Below are 15325 nucleotides of genomic sequence, written 5' to 3'. Positions count from 1 at the left end.
CTAATTTATTTTTAGTAGAGACGGGGTTTCACCATGTTGGCCAGGATGGTCTCTATCTGACCTCCTGATCTGCCTACCTCGGCCTCCCAAAGTACTGAAATTACAGGTGCAAGCCAGTGTGTCTGGACTTTTTTTAATGCCGTCTCAAAAAATAAAAATAAATATAATTTATTTTTAGTCTCTCTCATGCAAATCGTTAGGATACACTCATACCAAAAATCAGTCTTTCCGAAATCCAAACCTAACAAGTCGTGTTCACTTTTACCTGGCACATCCGGCCTCCCCACCCCCGGGTGGGCAGGGGGTGGCCCAGACTGACGCGCCCTGTGCCCGCAGGCAGGTGCTCCGGGATCACAACTGTCTGCAGACGCTGCTGCAGCACCTGACCTCACACAGCCTGACCATTGTGAGCAATGCGTGCGGCACGCTCTGGAACCTGTCGGCCCGCAGCGCGCGCGACCAGGAGCTGCTGTGGGACCTGGGCGCCGTGGGCATGCTGCGGAACCTGGTGCACTCCAAACACAAGATGATCGCCATGGGCAGTGCCGCCGCCCTACGCAACCTGCTGGCCCACCGGCCCGCCAAGCACCAGGCGGCCGCCACCGCCGTGTCCCCGGGCAGCTGCGTGCCCAGCCTGTACGTGCGCAAGCAGCGGGCGCTGGAGGCCGAGCTGGACGCGCGGCACCTGGCGCAGGCGCTGGAACACCTGGAGAAGCAGGGCCTGCCCGCCGCTGACGCTGCTGCTAAGAAGCCGCTGCCGCCCTTGCGGCACCTGGACGGCCTGGCTCAAGACTACGCTTCCGACTCAGGCTGCTTCGACGACGACGATGCACCATCATCCCTAGCTGCGGCTGCAGCCACTGGGGAGCCGGCCAGCCCCGCAGCCCTGTCACTCTTCCTAGGCAGCCCCTTCCTGCAGGGGCAGGCGCTGGCCCGCACCCCGCCCACGCGCCGCGGTGGCATGGAGGCGGAGAAGGAGGTCAGTGGGGAGGCGGCCGTGGCGGCCAAGGCCAAGGCCAAGCTGGCGCTTGCAGTGGCGCGCATCGACCGGCTGGTAGAGGACATCTCCGCCCTGCACACCTCCTCCGACGACAGCTTCAGCCTCAGCTCCGGGGACCCCGGGCAGGAGGCGCCACGGGAGGGCCGTGCCCAGTCCTGCTCGCCATGCCGCGGTCCCGAGGGCGGGCGGAGGGATGCAGGCAACCGGGGACACCCATTGCTGCGGCTCAAGGCGGCGCACGCCAGCCTCTCCAACGACAGTCTCAACAGCGGCAGTGCCAGCGACGGGTACTGCCCACGCGAGCACATGCAGCCCTGCCCGCTGGCCGCACTGGCTTCGCGCCGCGAGGACCCCAGGTGTGGGCAGCCTCGGCCTAGCCGTCTTGACCTTGACCTGCCAGGCAGTCAGGCCGAGGCGCCCTCCAGGGAGGCCACATCCGGCGATGCCCGTGTGCGCACCATCAAGCTGTCGCCCACCTACCAGCACGTGCCGCTGCTCGAGGGTGCCACAAGGGCGGGTGCAGAGCCCCTCGCGGGGACTGGGACCCTTCCAGGGGCCCGAAAGCAGGCCTGGCTACCGGCAGACCCTCTGAGCAAGGTTCCCGAGAAGCTCGCGGCGGCCCCACTATCAGCTACCAGTAAGGCACTGCAGAAGCTGGTGGCGCAGGAGGCGCCGCTCTCGCTGTCCCGATGCAGCTCCCTCTCCTCGCTGTCCTCTGCAGGCCGCCCAGGCCCCAGTGAGGGCGGTGACCTGGATGACAGTGACTCCTCCCTGGAGGGACTGGAGGAGGCAGGCCCCGGGGAGGCTGAGCTGGACAGCGCGTGGACAGCGCCCGGGGCCGCCTCCCTGCCAGTAGCCATCCCGGCTCCCCGGCGTAACCGAGGCCGGGGCCTGGGGGTGGAGGACGCCACGCCGTCCAGCTCGTCAGAGAACTACGTGCAGGAGACGCCACTGGTGCTGAGCCGCTGCAGCTCTGTGAGCTCGCTGGGCAGCTTCGAGAGCCCGTCCATCGCCAGCTCCATCCCCAGTGATCCCTGCAGCGGGCAGGGCAGCGGCACCATCAGCCCTAGCGAGCTGCCCGACAGCCCTGGGCAGACCATGCCGCCCAGCCGGAGCAAGACGCCGCCGCTGGCGCCCGCGCCAGCAGGTCCTCCCGAGGCCAGCCAGTTCAGCCTGCAGTGGGAGAGCTACGTGAAGCGCTTCCTCGACATCGCGGACTGCCGCGAACGCTGCCGGCTCCCATCGGAGCTGGACGCGGGCAGCGTGCGCTTCACCGTGGAGAAGCCGGATGAGAACTTCTCGTGCGCCTCCAGCCTCAGCGCACTGGCCCTGCACGAGCACTATGTCCAGCAGGACGTGGAGCTGCGGCTGCTGCCCTCGGCCTGCCCGGAACGCGGCGGGGGTGCGGGGGGCGCCGGCCTCCACTTCGCGGGGCACCGCCGGCGAGAGGAGGGGCCGACGCCCACGGGCTCTCGACCCCGCGGGGCCGCAGACCAGGAGCTGGAGCTGCTGCGGGAGTGCCTGGGGGCCGCCGTGCCTGCCCGGCTGCGCAAGGTGGCCTCGGCGCTGGTGCCAGGTCGCCGCGCGCTGCCCGTGCCCGTCTACATGTTGGTGCCCGCTCCGGCCCCGGCCCGGGCCCAGGAGGACGACTCCTGCACCGACTCCGCGGAGGGCACGCCGGTCAACTTCTCCAGCGCCGCCTCCCTCAGCGACGAAACGCTGCAGGGACCCCCCAGAGACCAGCCTGGGGGACCAGCGGGCAAGCAGAGACCCACCGGCCGCCCCACATCGGCCAAGCAGCCTGGGGGGCACCGGCACAAGGCGGGAGGCGCCGGCCGCAGCGCAGAGCAGGCCCACCAGGGTGCGGGCAAGAACCGAGCAGGGCTGGAGCTGCCCCTGGGCCGGCCCCCGAGCTCCCCCGCAGACAAGGACGGCTCGAAGCCGGGCAGGACCCGCGGGGACGGAGCGCTCCAGTCACTGTGCCTCACGACGCCCACTGAGGAGGCCGTGTACTGCTTTTACGGCAATGACTCCGATGAGGAGCCCCCGGCGGCCGCACCAACGCCCACCCACCGGCGCACGTCGGCCATTCCCCGCGCGCTCACGCGGGAGCGCCCGCACGGCCGGAAGGAGGCCCATGCCCCGTCCAAGGCAGCACCATCCGCCCTGCCACCCGCCCGGGCCCAGCCCAGCCTCATCGCAGACGAGACTCCGCCCTGCTACTCCCTGAGCTCCTCGGCCAGCTCCCTCAGTGAGCCCGAGCCCCTGGAAACACTGACACCGCCGGCTGGCCGTCCACGAGCCCGGGAGCCTTCAATCACCAAGGACCCAGGCCCGGGAGGCCGCCTTGACAGCTCGCCCAGCCCTCGGGCCGCGGAGGAGCTGCTGCAGCGCTGCATCAGCTCGGCCCTGCCCAGACGCCGGCCCCCCGTGTCCGGCCTGCGGCGCCGCAAGCCCCGCACCACGCGGCTGGATGAACGGCCCGCAGAGGGATCCCGGGAGCGTGGCGAGGAGGCAGCGGGCTCAGACCGGGCCTCAGACCTGGACAGCGTGGAGTGGCGAGCCATCCAGGAGGGCGCCAACTCCATCGTCACGTGGCTGCACCAGGCGGCGGCTGCCACTCGCGAGGCCTCGTCTGAGTCTGACTCCATCCTGTCCTTCGTATCTGGGCTGTCGGTGGGCTCCACCCTGCAGCCCCCCAAGCACAGGAAGGGACGACAGGCAGGGGGCGAAACCGGCAATACCCGGCGGCCAGAGAAGCGGGGCACAGCCTCAGCGAAGCCCAGCGGAAGCTCCCGTTCCACTGCGGGCCCCGAGAAGCCACGTGGCACACAGAAGACCACGCCCGGGGTGCCCGCTGTGCTCCGGGGACGAACAGTCATCTACGTGCCCAGCCCAGCACCCCGGGCCCAGCACAAAGGGACCCCCGGCCCCCGCACCACACCGCGGAAGGTGACGCCCCCTTGCCTGCCACAGGCCGCGGCTCCAGCCAAAGTCCCCAGCCCCGGACAGCAGCGGTCAAGGAGCCTACACCGGCCTGGCAAGACCTCGGAGCTGGCGACGCTCAGCCAACCCCCCAGGAGTGCCACACCACCCGCCCGCCTCGCCAAGACCCCCTCCTCTAGCTCTTCTCAGACCTCGCCCGCCTCCCAGCCCCTGCCCAGAAAGCGCCCGCAAGTCACCCAGCCTGCCGGGCCCATGCCCGGCCCCGGGGCCTCCCCGATGCCCAAGACGCCGGCGCGCACGCTCTTGGCGAAGCAGCACAAGACACAGAGATCGCCCGTGCGGATCCCCTTCATGCAGAGGCCAGCCCGGCGGGGGCCGCCAGCGCTGGCTCGGGCAGTCCCGGAGCCGGGCCCCAGGGGCCGGGCGGGGGCCGAGGCGGGCCCGGGGTCGCGCGGGGCCCGCTTAGGCCTCGTGCGCGTGGCCTCGGCCCTCTCCAGCGGCAGCGAGTCCTCCGACCGCTCAGGCTTCCGGCGACAACTCACCTTCATCAAGGAGTCGCCCGGCTTGCGGCGCCGCCGCTCGGAGCTGTCCTCGGCTGAGTCCGCGGCCTCTGCCCCGCAGGGCGCCTCGCCCCGCCGCGGCCGACCCGCGCTGCCCGCCGTCTTCCTCTGCTCCTCGCGCTGCGAAGAGCTCCGAACGGCGCCCCGGCAGGCTGCGGCCCCGCAGCGGCCCCCCGCGACCCGACCCGGCCCCGGCGAGCGCCCGGCCCGGCGCACCAGCTCCGAGAGCCCGTCCCGCCTGCCCGTGCGCGCGCCCGCCGCCCGGCCCGAGACGGTCAAGCGCTACGCGTCGCTGCCGCACATCAGCGTGGCCCGCAGGCCCGACAGCGCCGCCCCCGCAGCCCCCGCCCCCGCCCCCGCCGACGCCGACGCCCCGCGCCGCAGCAGCGACGGGGAGCCCCGGCCGCTCCCCAGAGTGGCCGCGCCAGGCACGACGTGGCGGCGCATCCGAGACGAGGACGTGCCCCACATCCTTCGCAGCACGCTGCCGGCCACGGCCCTGCCACTGCGAAGCTCCACGCCCGAGGACGCCCCGGCTGCGCCCCCGCCGCGCAAGACCAGCGACGCCGTCGTCCAGACAGAGGAGGTCACCGCCCCCAAGACCAACTCCAGCACGTCCCCGAGCCTGGAGAGCAGGGAGCCCCCTGGAGTCCCCGCCGGCGCCCCGCTCTCCCTCCTCGGCAGCGACGTGGACGGGCCCGGCGTCACCAAGGCTCCCATCTCTGCACCCTTCGTGCACGAGGGCCTGGGGGTCGCCGTAGGGGGCTTCCCCGCCAGTCGGCACGGCTCCCCCAGCCGCTCGGCCCGAGTACCCCCCTTCAATTATGTGCCCAGCCCCATGGTGGCTACAGCCACCACCGATTCAGCCGCGGAGAAAGCCCCGGCCACCGCCTCGGCCAGCCTCCTGGAATAGAGGCCTAGGCTGGCCTTCTGGAACGTTCTCTCCCGGCCCTGCGGCCGGGTCTGGCTGCCCCACGGGCCTGCGCTGTAGATGCCCCCCATAGGTCGCCCCAGGGCCTCTGCCCAGCCGAGCCCCACCACCCTCTGAGCCCCCGCCCAGCCCAAGGGGGCTTCGCGCCTCACCGGAAGACCTTGCCTCTGTGCCGTGGGGTCGAAGTCCCGGCCGTGAGGCGCTGGCAAGGGCGCCGTGGCCCAGCTCTGAGCGCGCGGCCCTTCCCCTGTCGGGAGCCGTTGCCTGACCCCGGGCGAGGGAGGGGCAGCCTGCGGGTCCGGGTCCGGGTCCGGGTCCGGTCCCGCTCCGCTGCTTCCGAAGGGGCAGCACTGAGTTTGTGCCGGCGCCCGCCGCAGGATGGGGCGAGGCTGGTAGAGGGCGGCGCTATGGCGGGCCTGCCAGCTGGGGGCCTCGGCGGCGCGCAGGGGCAAAGCCTGTAATCACGGCAGCCGCGGCTAATTCGCTAATGAGGGCTTTGCAGGGTTTGTTTTCATCTTCAGCCCCAGCTGTCGGAGTGCGGGGTGGGGGTGTCGCTGAGCCCTGGCGGGAAGCCCCGCCCAGACGGTGTTCAGGGAACCCCGAGCCCAAGCTCCCCTGTGGAGCCGAGAGCGTGGGGGTGGGAGGGGCAAGGGCCAACAGATCCCCATGCCTGCTGCACCCCTTGACGGAAGACTGGAAGGCAGGGGGCTGCGCACGATGGGAGAGGACCCTGGTGCAGACGGCGGGACGGCTGACATTTAGACCCCAGAGGAGATGCTGGCTGCCAGCTGGGGCGACCCCAGGGGTCGCTGGGGTCAGATCGTCCCGGCCTAGCCCAGCCGCGGCGGGCGAGACCAATGGGAAGGAGACTGAGGCCCTGGGCCCGGGGCCCGCGCTGGACTCTACCCAGCGGAGACTGCACTTTACGGAGACCACCATATGTGGGCGCGGTCAGTGCCCAGGACTGCGCCGTTGCTGACCTTGTCCGCTTTCTGTTCCCTTGTGGATCATGATGCATAAATCGTACGCCCTAGGACTCGGGACGGCACAGCTGGGGCGGGGGCACCGGGGACACACCCTCGCCCTGCACTCGGGACTCTGGGACGAGACGGGAGGTCCGGGGGCCTCCCCGCAGGCGAACACAGGGCTGGAGAGTATCTGGTGCCAATGAGGCGAAAGCTGGCAGAGGGGCCTGGGGGCTCAGGTGCTTCAGCCCCGGGCTGGGGAGTCGGGAGCTGGGTCTTGTGCATGGGGCGGGACTCGCAAGGGCGGGGCCCTGGGACTGGGGCAACGCGTCGTCCTGCAGAGGGAGCCAACGACCTCTCTTCTGCAGAATCCCAGCTCGGGCAGGCGCTGCCTTCACGCGCGGATCTGCCCGGGCCGAGGGCACACGCTCACTGCCCCACGGGCCTTCTCCGGGAGGAGGGAAGCAGAGTTTGAGGTTTGGGTGGATGGAAACCCCGGCGCGGTCACGGATACCACCATCCCTCTGGACCCGTCCCCAGCATGCACGGGGCCAGCTTTCTGGCAGGAGGAGCTGTCCTCAATTCAGGGCTGCTGAGTGAAGTGGACCCTAGCCTGTACCCCCAGTTAATGCTGCTCCTTCTCTGTCACATCCTGTGCTCTGGGCCCGTGCCCTGCCTAAGTCACCGAGGGGGCACCACCAGGCAGGTGCTAGAGGTGCCAAACTCCCCCTGAAACCCCGCGGCCAGGCGAGGCAGCGCATGTCGGGCTGTTCTCGGCAAAGGGGCCGCAGGTGCCCGAACAGAAAGCGGAGAGAATGCAGGCTGAGTGGGGCACACACCCCCCACTTCAGGACATGGGAGGTTGGGGGGTCTCAAACTTGCTGTCCCCATCCCCGGCTTGAGGGGGACCCTGGTGGTCTCTTCCGAGGTTTTGGAGTTGGGGATGCCAAACGTGCTCACCCTCACCCCAGTGAGCCGCGTCCCACGTGGCCACGGGGTGGGGAAACTGCAGACAGCACCAGGTCGCTGGTGGCAGGGCCAGGTTGTGCAGGGACGAGGTGAGGCACGGCCTCCCACGCACTGTGAGACCCTGGGTGGTGCTCTCCCGGCTCCGTGCCTGTTTCCCCACGTGGGCCGTGGGGAACTCCCAGAGCTACCTCTTGGGCAGGCATGGTGGCAGTGATGATGGGGGAGACGCCTGGTGCTCACAGAACTTGAGTCTGGCCAGACCCTGCCCATGCTGCCTCCCCTCTGACCCGCCCCGGGCACTTACTTCCTCCAAGGCTGAGCCAGAGGACCCGACCCGCCTTGTACGGCAGCAGGGTGCACAGTGTGGCTGCTGGCCCTGTCTCCCAACCTCACCCCAAGTCCTGAGCTCACTTCTGCCTTCTGCATCCCCTGCCTCCGGGGCCACAGCCACCTCAAAGCCTGGTCTTGGCTGTCTCCAGGAGGGGACGGGCAGCCAGCGGTCTCCAGACAATCAGGTCCAGGTGGGAGGACTCAAATGACGCCCACCTCAAGGCTTCCATTCCACTGCAGCCCCTGCCTGACCCCCGGCTTCCCTGCACCAGGGTGACAAGGGGTCCATCTGCCCCGACACTCCGGGGCCAGTCCTAAGAAATGGAGGGTGTCCGGCTGCGGGGCCAGGACGAAGGGAGGGCGGAGACGTCCCGAGGATAACAGTGACCACCACTGGCCCCCCAACACCGCCACATGTGGGTGCTGAACTCGGGACACCGTGCCCACCAGCATGGGCCGCCCGAGCTCTCACAGCATTACCTCACCCCGCCCCAGCTGTTGCCCCAGCCCAGCCCCCCACGACGCGCCTGGTCTCTCTCAGAGTCCGCTAGCCGCCGCCCCATGTTTCCGTACTGGGTCTCTGCAGTGTTAAACACACGTGTAAATAGTGACAGCCTGTCCTCCCCTAAACGTAAAGCCATCTGTTCAGCGTAAGGATGACACCCGTCAGCTGTCTGACTCCTGCACACCTTTAATAAACTGAGCTGTTGAATTGCCCGTCGCCATCACTGCTGCTCCTCATACGGGCTGCAGGCTGCGGGTGGGGCGGGTTCATCGCTATCTACGCGCTGCTCAGAATCCCCGAGAAGACCCCGCCCTGGGTCAGGTCCCTGGAAGCAGAGCCAGAAAGCAGAAGCTGCGAGCACAGGGTTTACTTGGGGGCACCCCCAGAGGGGCAGGGGAGGCACTAGGTGAGGCCAGGAGTCTCCCCCTGGTCCCGAGGGAGAGTGGGCTCCGGGGGTGCACACACCCCAGCCAGGTGGTCCCACCTGGGTCCATTACTTGGGCAGTTACTACAGCAGGGCCCAGTGTGAGGCAGCGGGCACCCACGAGTCACCAGGGGCTGAGGCAGCGGGCACCCACGAGTCACCAGGGGCTGCGGCAGCTGCAAGAGCTGGGAGGGAGCCAAGGGTACCTGGGCTGGGGGAGGTGGGACAGCCCCATGTCAAAGCCACTTTCAGGGGGCACAGCCCTGGCCCAGAGGGGACAAGGAAGGCTTTGACTGGGAGCAGCACAGGCTGCAAGGCAGGAAGGGCTGACGGGAGCCACTCCCCTGCCCACCTTCCACCCTGGGACCCCACTGGGACCTCTCCTGGCCAGGTGAGCGGCTCACAGGAGGGACCAGTGAGAAGCCCCTGGGGGCCCAGGCTGGGTTAGGCGCCTCCCAGGCTGTGTGTGGCAGGCCCCCTTCCTTTAGGGAACAAGAAACATCCTGTATGTTCCAGAAACAAGGCTGGCTGTGGGTCTGGAGAGGCCCAGGCAGCCCCAGGTCTCTGGGTCCGGCAGACGGTCCCTGCACACAGCACCGGGCTGGACGGGGCAGCATTCCCGGGATCTCCGACTCGCGTCCCTCCCCAGCTTCCAGGGCCCCAGGATGGAGCCGCTCACAGAGGCACCGTTCAGACAGCCACACGCAGGAAGGCGTTTATGTGCAGGGCCGGCCTCGGGGGCACCTGTCCAGGTTTCCACTCCAGCTGACGTACAAGATGAAAAGCCCTTGGCAAGACCCTCTGCCACCCTAGTGCCCCTTCCCCTGGGAGGGCCAGAACCCGCAGGGAGCAGGCCCAGGACCTGCTCCAGCCGCCAGGGTGGCTGTGAGGCCCGACTCCCTGGGCTCCTGGCCGGTGACTGAGCCGCCCCAGCAACAGCAGGGCCTGGGGGCCAGCCGGGCCGGGGAGCCGGGGAGCCTGGCCAGGCCTTAGCACTGCTGCTCTGGGTGACCCCAGCAGCCCAGGGTGGTTGTGAAGACTGACGTGGCACGCGGCTGAGCCCGGAACCGGGAAGTGACGTCGGGCTGGTGCTGGCCCTCAGGCTGCTCTGACGCCGGGTGGGCACCCGGCGGAATCACCCGGTGGGCTGGACGGAATCACGGTTAACACCTTGGTCCCTGGGGAGGAAGGAGGAGGGACCTGCTCCCAGAGGCCCCACCTCAGATCACGGCCACCACAAGCCGAGGGCAGAACGCCAGCAGGACAGTGATGTCCTCATCCTGTCAGGAACCCCACTGGGCCCTCAGGTCACAGCCAGCTGGGTGGGTCCCACCAACTGGGCACAAGTGGGACGATGGATGAACCACAGCCACAGCGTCAGGAGGGGACCCGTGTCCGCTAACCACGCCAGCTGGGGCCCAGTGAACGCCGGTCTGGGGCTGACGGACCCACGGGGAAAGCCTGGGAGGGGCCACCTTGTGCACCACCCAGGCCTGCGGGACCCGATACGTCCGCCTCAAAAGGCAGCCTCGGCGCCCAGCACTGCCGCCTGCTTCATCTGAGCGACCTCCCGCTCCAGGTCCTGGCCGGCTCGCCGCAGCTGCTCACACCTCTGCCTCAGCGCGTCGCCCGCCTGCCGGAGCCGCTGGTTGTCAGCCACGTAGGCCCGGCTCTGCCAGTACAGCTGCTCCCCCGGGGCCTCCGTGTCCTCCATCATCCTGAAGGGGACTGCGGGGTCTGGGACAGGACACAGCAGCGTCACTACCCGCTGACCAGGGAACCCCAGAGGGCAGCCGCGTGGGTACGCCTCACTGTGGCCCCCAAAGGACACGGGTCCCCGCATTCCCAGAGTGAGCTACTGGCCGGAGTCTTTAAAAAGATGGAAGTGACCAGGTGTGGTGGCTCTCACTTATCATCCCAGCATTTTGGGAGGTGGAGGCTGAAGGATCACTTGAGCCCAGAAGTTAGATACCAGCCTGGGCAACACAGTGAGACCCCATCTCTACCAAAAAACACAAAAATTCACCGGGCATGGTAGCACACACCTATAATCCCAAAATCCCAACTTCTCTGGAGGCACAGAGGCGGGAGGATCACCTGAGCCTGGGAGGTCGAGGCCGCAGTGACCTACGACTGTGGCATGCACCCCAGCCCGGGTGACGACGAGACCTTGTCTCAAAATAAATAAATAAAACCCAAATAACAGCATCTTCCTGGCCCATGAGCTGAGAGAGGCACGGCAGCTGGCTGGCGGGGGGTGGGGGGGGGCCAGGGTCTGACGGGGGTGCCCAGGCTTCCAGCTCTAGGCCATCTGCCTTAACAAAGCATGTCACCAGGGGATCAGGTCACAGAGCTCACGCCTAGCCAGCGGTGGCCCTCCTGTGGGCGGTGTTCCATTCCGAAAACCTCTCCAGGGCCTGCAGCCTCACGGAACCCACACCTGGGGAGGCTGGCCGGCGAAGGTGAAGGCGGGGCACCCACTCCCTGCTGACTCTTACACATAGGGGAAACCACGTGAGGCGCCCTGCCCCCCGAAGCGTGCAAGCCCCCTGCAGCAGGGCGGAAGCGGCACACACTTCAGGGTCATGCAGAGAGGCGACAGGGTCCACTCGGCTCTGACCTGGCCCTTGGCCTCCTACTGACGAAGGCTACACGTGCCACGCAGGCCGGGGCCGATGGAATCACCTCTGTCACCTCCTGCTTTAGGAACAGGGTGGGAAAGTCCCCACGGTGCTCACGGATGAAGGCAGGCCAGCCAGGAGGCCCCTCTACCTTCTGTGAGCCCCTGCACAGCCATGCCTCAGTTTCTCCACTCAAACGGCCATGGCCCCGGGCCCATGACGCTGAAACCACGGCTCCAGCACCCTCGGATGACCCAACTGCATGCTGGGAATAAACCCAACTCACGTGCCTTGACCGGTACTGGCCGACAGAACCTTCCAGATGATGCGCACACCTCCCACCTGTGCTGGCCACACAGCGGCCGCCAGCCACAGGCGGCTCCTGGGCATTTAAATATGCCTGAATGGAAAAACCAACTGATATTCTTTCCCTCTTTCTTTTTTAGAGACAGGGTCTCACTCTGTCACTCAGGCCGCAGCCTCCAACTCCTGGGTATAAGCAATCCTCCCGCCTCAGCCTCCTGAGTAGCTGAGACCAGAGTGCATGCCACCCCACCCAGCTAATTTGAATATCTCTGGTAGAGACAGGTTTTGCCATGTTGCCCGGGCTGGTTGTGAACTCCTGGTCTCAAGCAATCCTCCTACCTCGGCCTCCCAAAGTGCTAGGATTACAAGCATGAGCCACTGTACCTGGCCCCAGAATTTTCTAGCATTAACTTCTTAAAAGTGTTTCCACAGAAATTCAGCTTCTATCATTCACGACTTTTTTTTTTTTTTTTTTTTAAAGAGACGGGGTTTCACTATGTTGGTCACACTGATCTTGAACTCCTGACCTTGTGATCCGCCACCTTGACCTCCAAAGTGCTTGGATTACAGGCATGAGCCGCCGCGCCCAGCTAAGACTTGTTAAATTAACCAATGAGCCTCATCCAGAACACAAAATTCATCTAACCACTGCACTGCCGAACCCTTTGTTCTCTGGTTTGCTTCCACCTCCTGAATCTGGGTGGACAAGCTTTCCTGCCAAAGGCCACTACGGAACTCAGCCCTTCTGGAGTGAAGGCAGCCTCTAACCATATGTGAATGACTTGGTTGTGTGCCGTAAGCCTTTCTTTATCAACAGTGAAATCTGAGTTTCTTTTTTTTTTTTTTAAATACAGACAGGGTTTCACCATGTTGGCCAGGCTGGTCTCGAACTCCTGACCTCAGGTGATCCGCCCGCCTCGGCCTCCCAAAGTGCTGGGATTACAGGCGTGAGCCACCGCACCTGAGTTTCCTACCTCCCTCAGGTGTCAGAAATGTTCTTTTTCACCTGCCCCCGTTTACAAATGAAAAGTCCACTCACAGCTCCCGGGCCTTATGGAAAGGGGCAGTGGCAGGGTTTCTCCGGCCCTACTTCACCACCCCGGTTTACATTCCTTCATTCATTTATTTATTTATTTTGGAACGCAGTCTCACTCTGTTGTCCAGGCTGGCGTGCAGCGGCTCGATCTCGGCTCACTGCAACCTCCCCCACCGGGTTCAAGTGCTTCTCCTGCCTCAGCCCCGAGTGGCTGGGATTACAGGCACCTGCCACCACTCCCGGCTAATTGTATTTTTCTTAGAGACGGTTCCGCCCTGTTGGCCAGGCTGATGTCAAACTCCTGACCTCAAGTGATCCACCCTCCTCAGCCTCCCAAAATTCAGGGATTACAGGTGTGAGCCACCACGTCAGGCCTTTTTTTTTTTTTTTTTTTTTTTTCTTTTTTTTTTTCTGTTTCTGAGACGGAGTCTTGCACTATGGGAAGGGCTGGAGTGCAGTGGCGCGATCCCGGCTCGCTGCAACCTCTGCCACCTGGGTTCAAGCTAGTCTCCTGCCTCGGTCTCCCGAGTATCCGGGATTACAGGCGTCTGCCACCATGCCCAACTAATGTTTGGTTTTTTTTTCTTTTTCTTTTTCTTTTTTTTTTTTGCATTTTTAGTAGAGACGGGGGTTTCACCATGTTGGCCAGGCTGGTCTCGAACTCTCGGGCTCAAGCGATCCTCCCGCCTCATCCTCAGGCCTCAGCCACTGCGCCCGGCCTCCTCCCTCGGAAGGACCCTCTGAAAACGGGCCCCACTCCAAGAGGACAAGGCCCGTGCCCACGTCACCGGGGTGCCCAGGGCGTGGAGTTAGGGCTTCTGTCCCCTCCCCGTCGCGGCCGGGTCTCAGGTCTGCCCGTCCCCGGGACCGGGCTCCCCTACCTTCCGGGTCCAGGGCGGTGAACACGGGGTCCTCTGCCGGCGCCCCCCGCACGTCCTCCAGGATCTGCTCCACCGTGGGCGGCGCTGGGCGGGTGGGCAGCAGCACGCGCTTCTTGGCCTTGGAGCCCATCTCTGCAGGCGGGGAAGGGAGCGTGACCCGGGCGTCCACCTCTCCGCCTTTGCCCGGACCGCTCCTCCCGCCCAGCGAACTCCTACACGCCCGTCGCGGCCCCGCTCCTGGGGAAGCCCGTCCTGTCCCTTCCCTCCGGCCTCGCCCCAGGCCCTGACCCTCCCTCCGCCCAACAATACGGTGGCCAACGCTTCAGGGTCTGGCTCAACCTCTGACTCAGTTTCCCAGAGGTCAGCACAGCCACCGGCGCCTCCTCACCTGAGTGCAGCAGCCGCGACCCCAGCGTCGGCGAGGCAGCCACTTCCGCTTCCGGCCGGAGAACCGCCCCGTCCCCGAACGCCAGAGGCGCGCTTCCGGCCTCCTCTAGCGCCGCCCCCCCCCCCCCCCCCCGCTTCTCGCGAGGCCCCGCCCCTTCTTAAAGGAACCGTGCCCTTGAAAATCGAATCCCAGCCTGGACGCGCCAGGGATGAGAGCCGGTTCGAGACCAGGCTCCACTGGCTGAGTTGAAAAGCATCTGAGGCTCGTCTTTCTGAAAAGGCGGACATGCAACCCACGTGCTGTCGGGAGGACAAAGCCACTGTCCACCTAAAGGGGCCTGGTGGTGCAAGACCCCTCGGCGGCGATGGCTGCAGGAATCGTCACTGAGGCCGCCGGGATGCAGGGCTGGCGGCCGCCGCGCCTCCGCCTCGGGTCGAGGAGGGCCCTGTCACCGCGGGGCGGGTGCTGGAGGTCACTCCTCCCCTCCCCTGAAGCCTGGGAAGGCAGAAAGAGCAGAAGGCGCTTGTCCTGTGTTTCAAGAGCTTTATTTTATTTATTTATTTATTTATTTATTATTATTTTTTTTTTTTTGAGACAGAGTTTTGCTCGTTACCCAGACTGGAGTGCAATGGCGCGATCTCGGCTCACCGCAACCTCCGCCCCCTGGGTTCAGGCAATTCTCCTGCCTCAGCCTCCTGAGTAGCTGGGATTACAGGCACGCGCCACCATGCCCAGCTAATTTTTTGTAGTTTTAGTAGAGACGGGGTTTCACCATGTTGACCAGGATGGTCTCGATCTCTTGACCTCGTGATCCACCCGCCTCGGCCTCCCAAAGTGCTGGGATTACAGGCGTGAGCCACCGCGCCCGGCTCAAGAGCTTTATTGAGATGCAATCTACATACCGTAAAGTTCGCCTGTTTTATTTTATTTAGAGACGGAGGCTCGCTCCGTGGCACAGGCCACCAGGAGCCACCATGCCCAGCTAATTTTGTATTTTTAGTAGACGCGGGGTTTCTTCATTTTGGTCACGCTGGTCTCGAACTCCCTGCCTCCCAAAGTGCTGGGGTTCCAGGTGTGACCTACCGCGCCCGGCCGAGTTCACCTGTTTAAACTGTACGTTCAGCCCAGGCTCAGTGGCTCCTGCCTTTAATCCCAGCACTTTGGGAGGCCCAGGTGGGCAAGATCACTTGAGGTCAGTGTGAGACCAGCCTGGCCAAAATGGTGAAACCCTGTCTCAGCTAAAAATACAAAAACTAGCCGAGTGTGGTGGGGCGCACCTGCAGTCCCAGCTACTCGCGGGGCGAAGCAGGAGAATCGCTTTAACCTGGGAGGTGGAGGTCGCAGTGAGCTGAGATTGCGCCACTGCACTCCAGCCTGGGCAACAGGGCGAGACTCCATCTCAAAAAATAAACAAAAAAGAACAAAGTGTAGGTTCAGGGCCGGGCGCGGTGGCTCACGCCTGT

The 15325-nt window shown here is 65.5% G+C and overlaps 2 protein-coding genes across 8 annotated transcripts in view; one reads left to right on the top strand and one right to left on the bottom strand.

Annotated features, from left to right (window-relative positions):
• APC2 (APC regulator of WNT signaling pathway 2) overlaps positions 1 to 8417 on the top strand; it is a 26981-nt gene extending 18564 nt beyond the window's left edge. For all 6 annotated transcript variants that reach the window (XM_032252408.1, XM_032252407.1, XM_032252411.1 and 3 more), the window contains exon 15: positions 337 to 8417. In XM_032252408.1, coding sequence (XP_032108299.1) covers positions 337 to 5419 — 5083 coding nt within the window. In that variant the 3' untranslated portion in view covers positions 5420 to 8417. The remainder of the gene's footprint in view (positions 1 to 336) is intronic.
• Positions 8418 to 9329: 912 nt separating this feature from the next.
• Positions 9330 to 13959, bottom strand: CUNH19orf25 (chromosome unknown C19orf25 homolog). Of its 2 annotated transcripts, none has more exons than XM_032252424.1 (3): positions 13863 to 13959; positions 13475 to 13606; positions 9330 to 10367 (listed from the first exon to the last, which is right to left on the bottom strand). In XM_032252424.1, the coding sequence occupies exons 2-3, from the start codon at positions 13602 to 13604 to the stop codon at positions 10147 to 10149; spliced, it is 351 nt and encodes a 116-aa protein (XP_032108315.1). In that variant the 5' UTR covers positions 13605 to 13606; positions 13863 to 13959; the 3' UTR covers positions 9330 to 10146. The 2 variants fall into 2 exon arrangements, with proteins under 2 accessions (XP_032108315.1, XP_032108316.1); XM_032252425.1 differs by having other exon boundaries at positions 13814 to 13870.
• Positions 13960 to 15325: the final 1366 nt, after the last annotated feature.

This window comes from Sapajus apella, unplaced genomic scaffold (assembly GCF_009761245.1).
Source record: "Sapajus apella isolate SASKATOON/1434 unplaced genomic scaffold, GSC_monkey_1.0 scaffold77, whole genome shotgun sequence".
Taxonomy (NCBI): Eukaryota; Metazoa; Chordata; class Mammalia; order Primates; family Cebidae; genus Sapajus; species Sapajus apella.
Note: the sequence above shows the minus strand (reverse complement) of the source record. Positions and strands in the feature narration are given on the sequence as shown.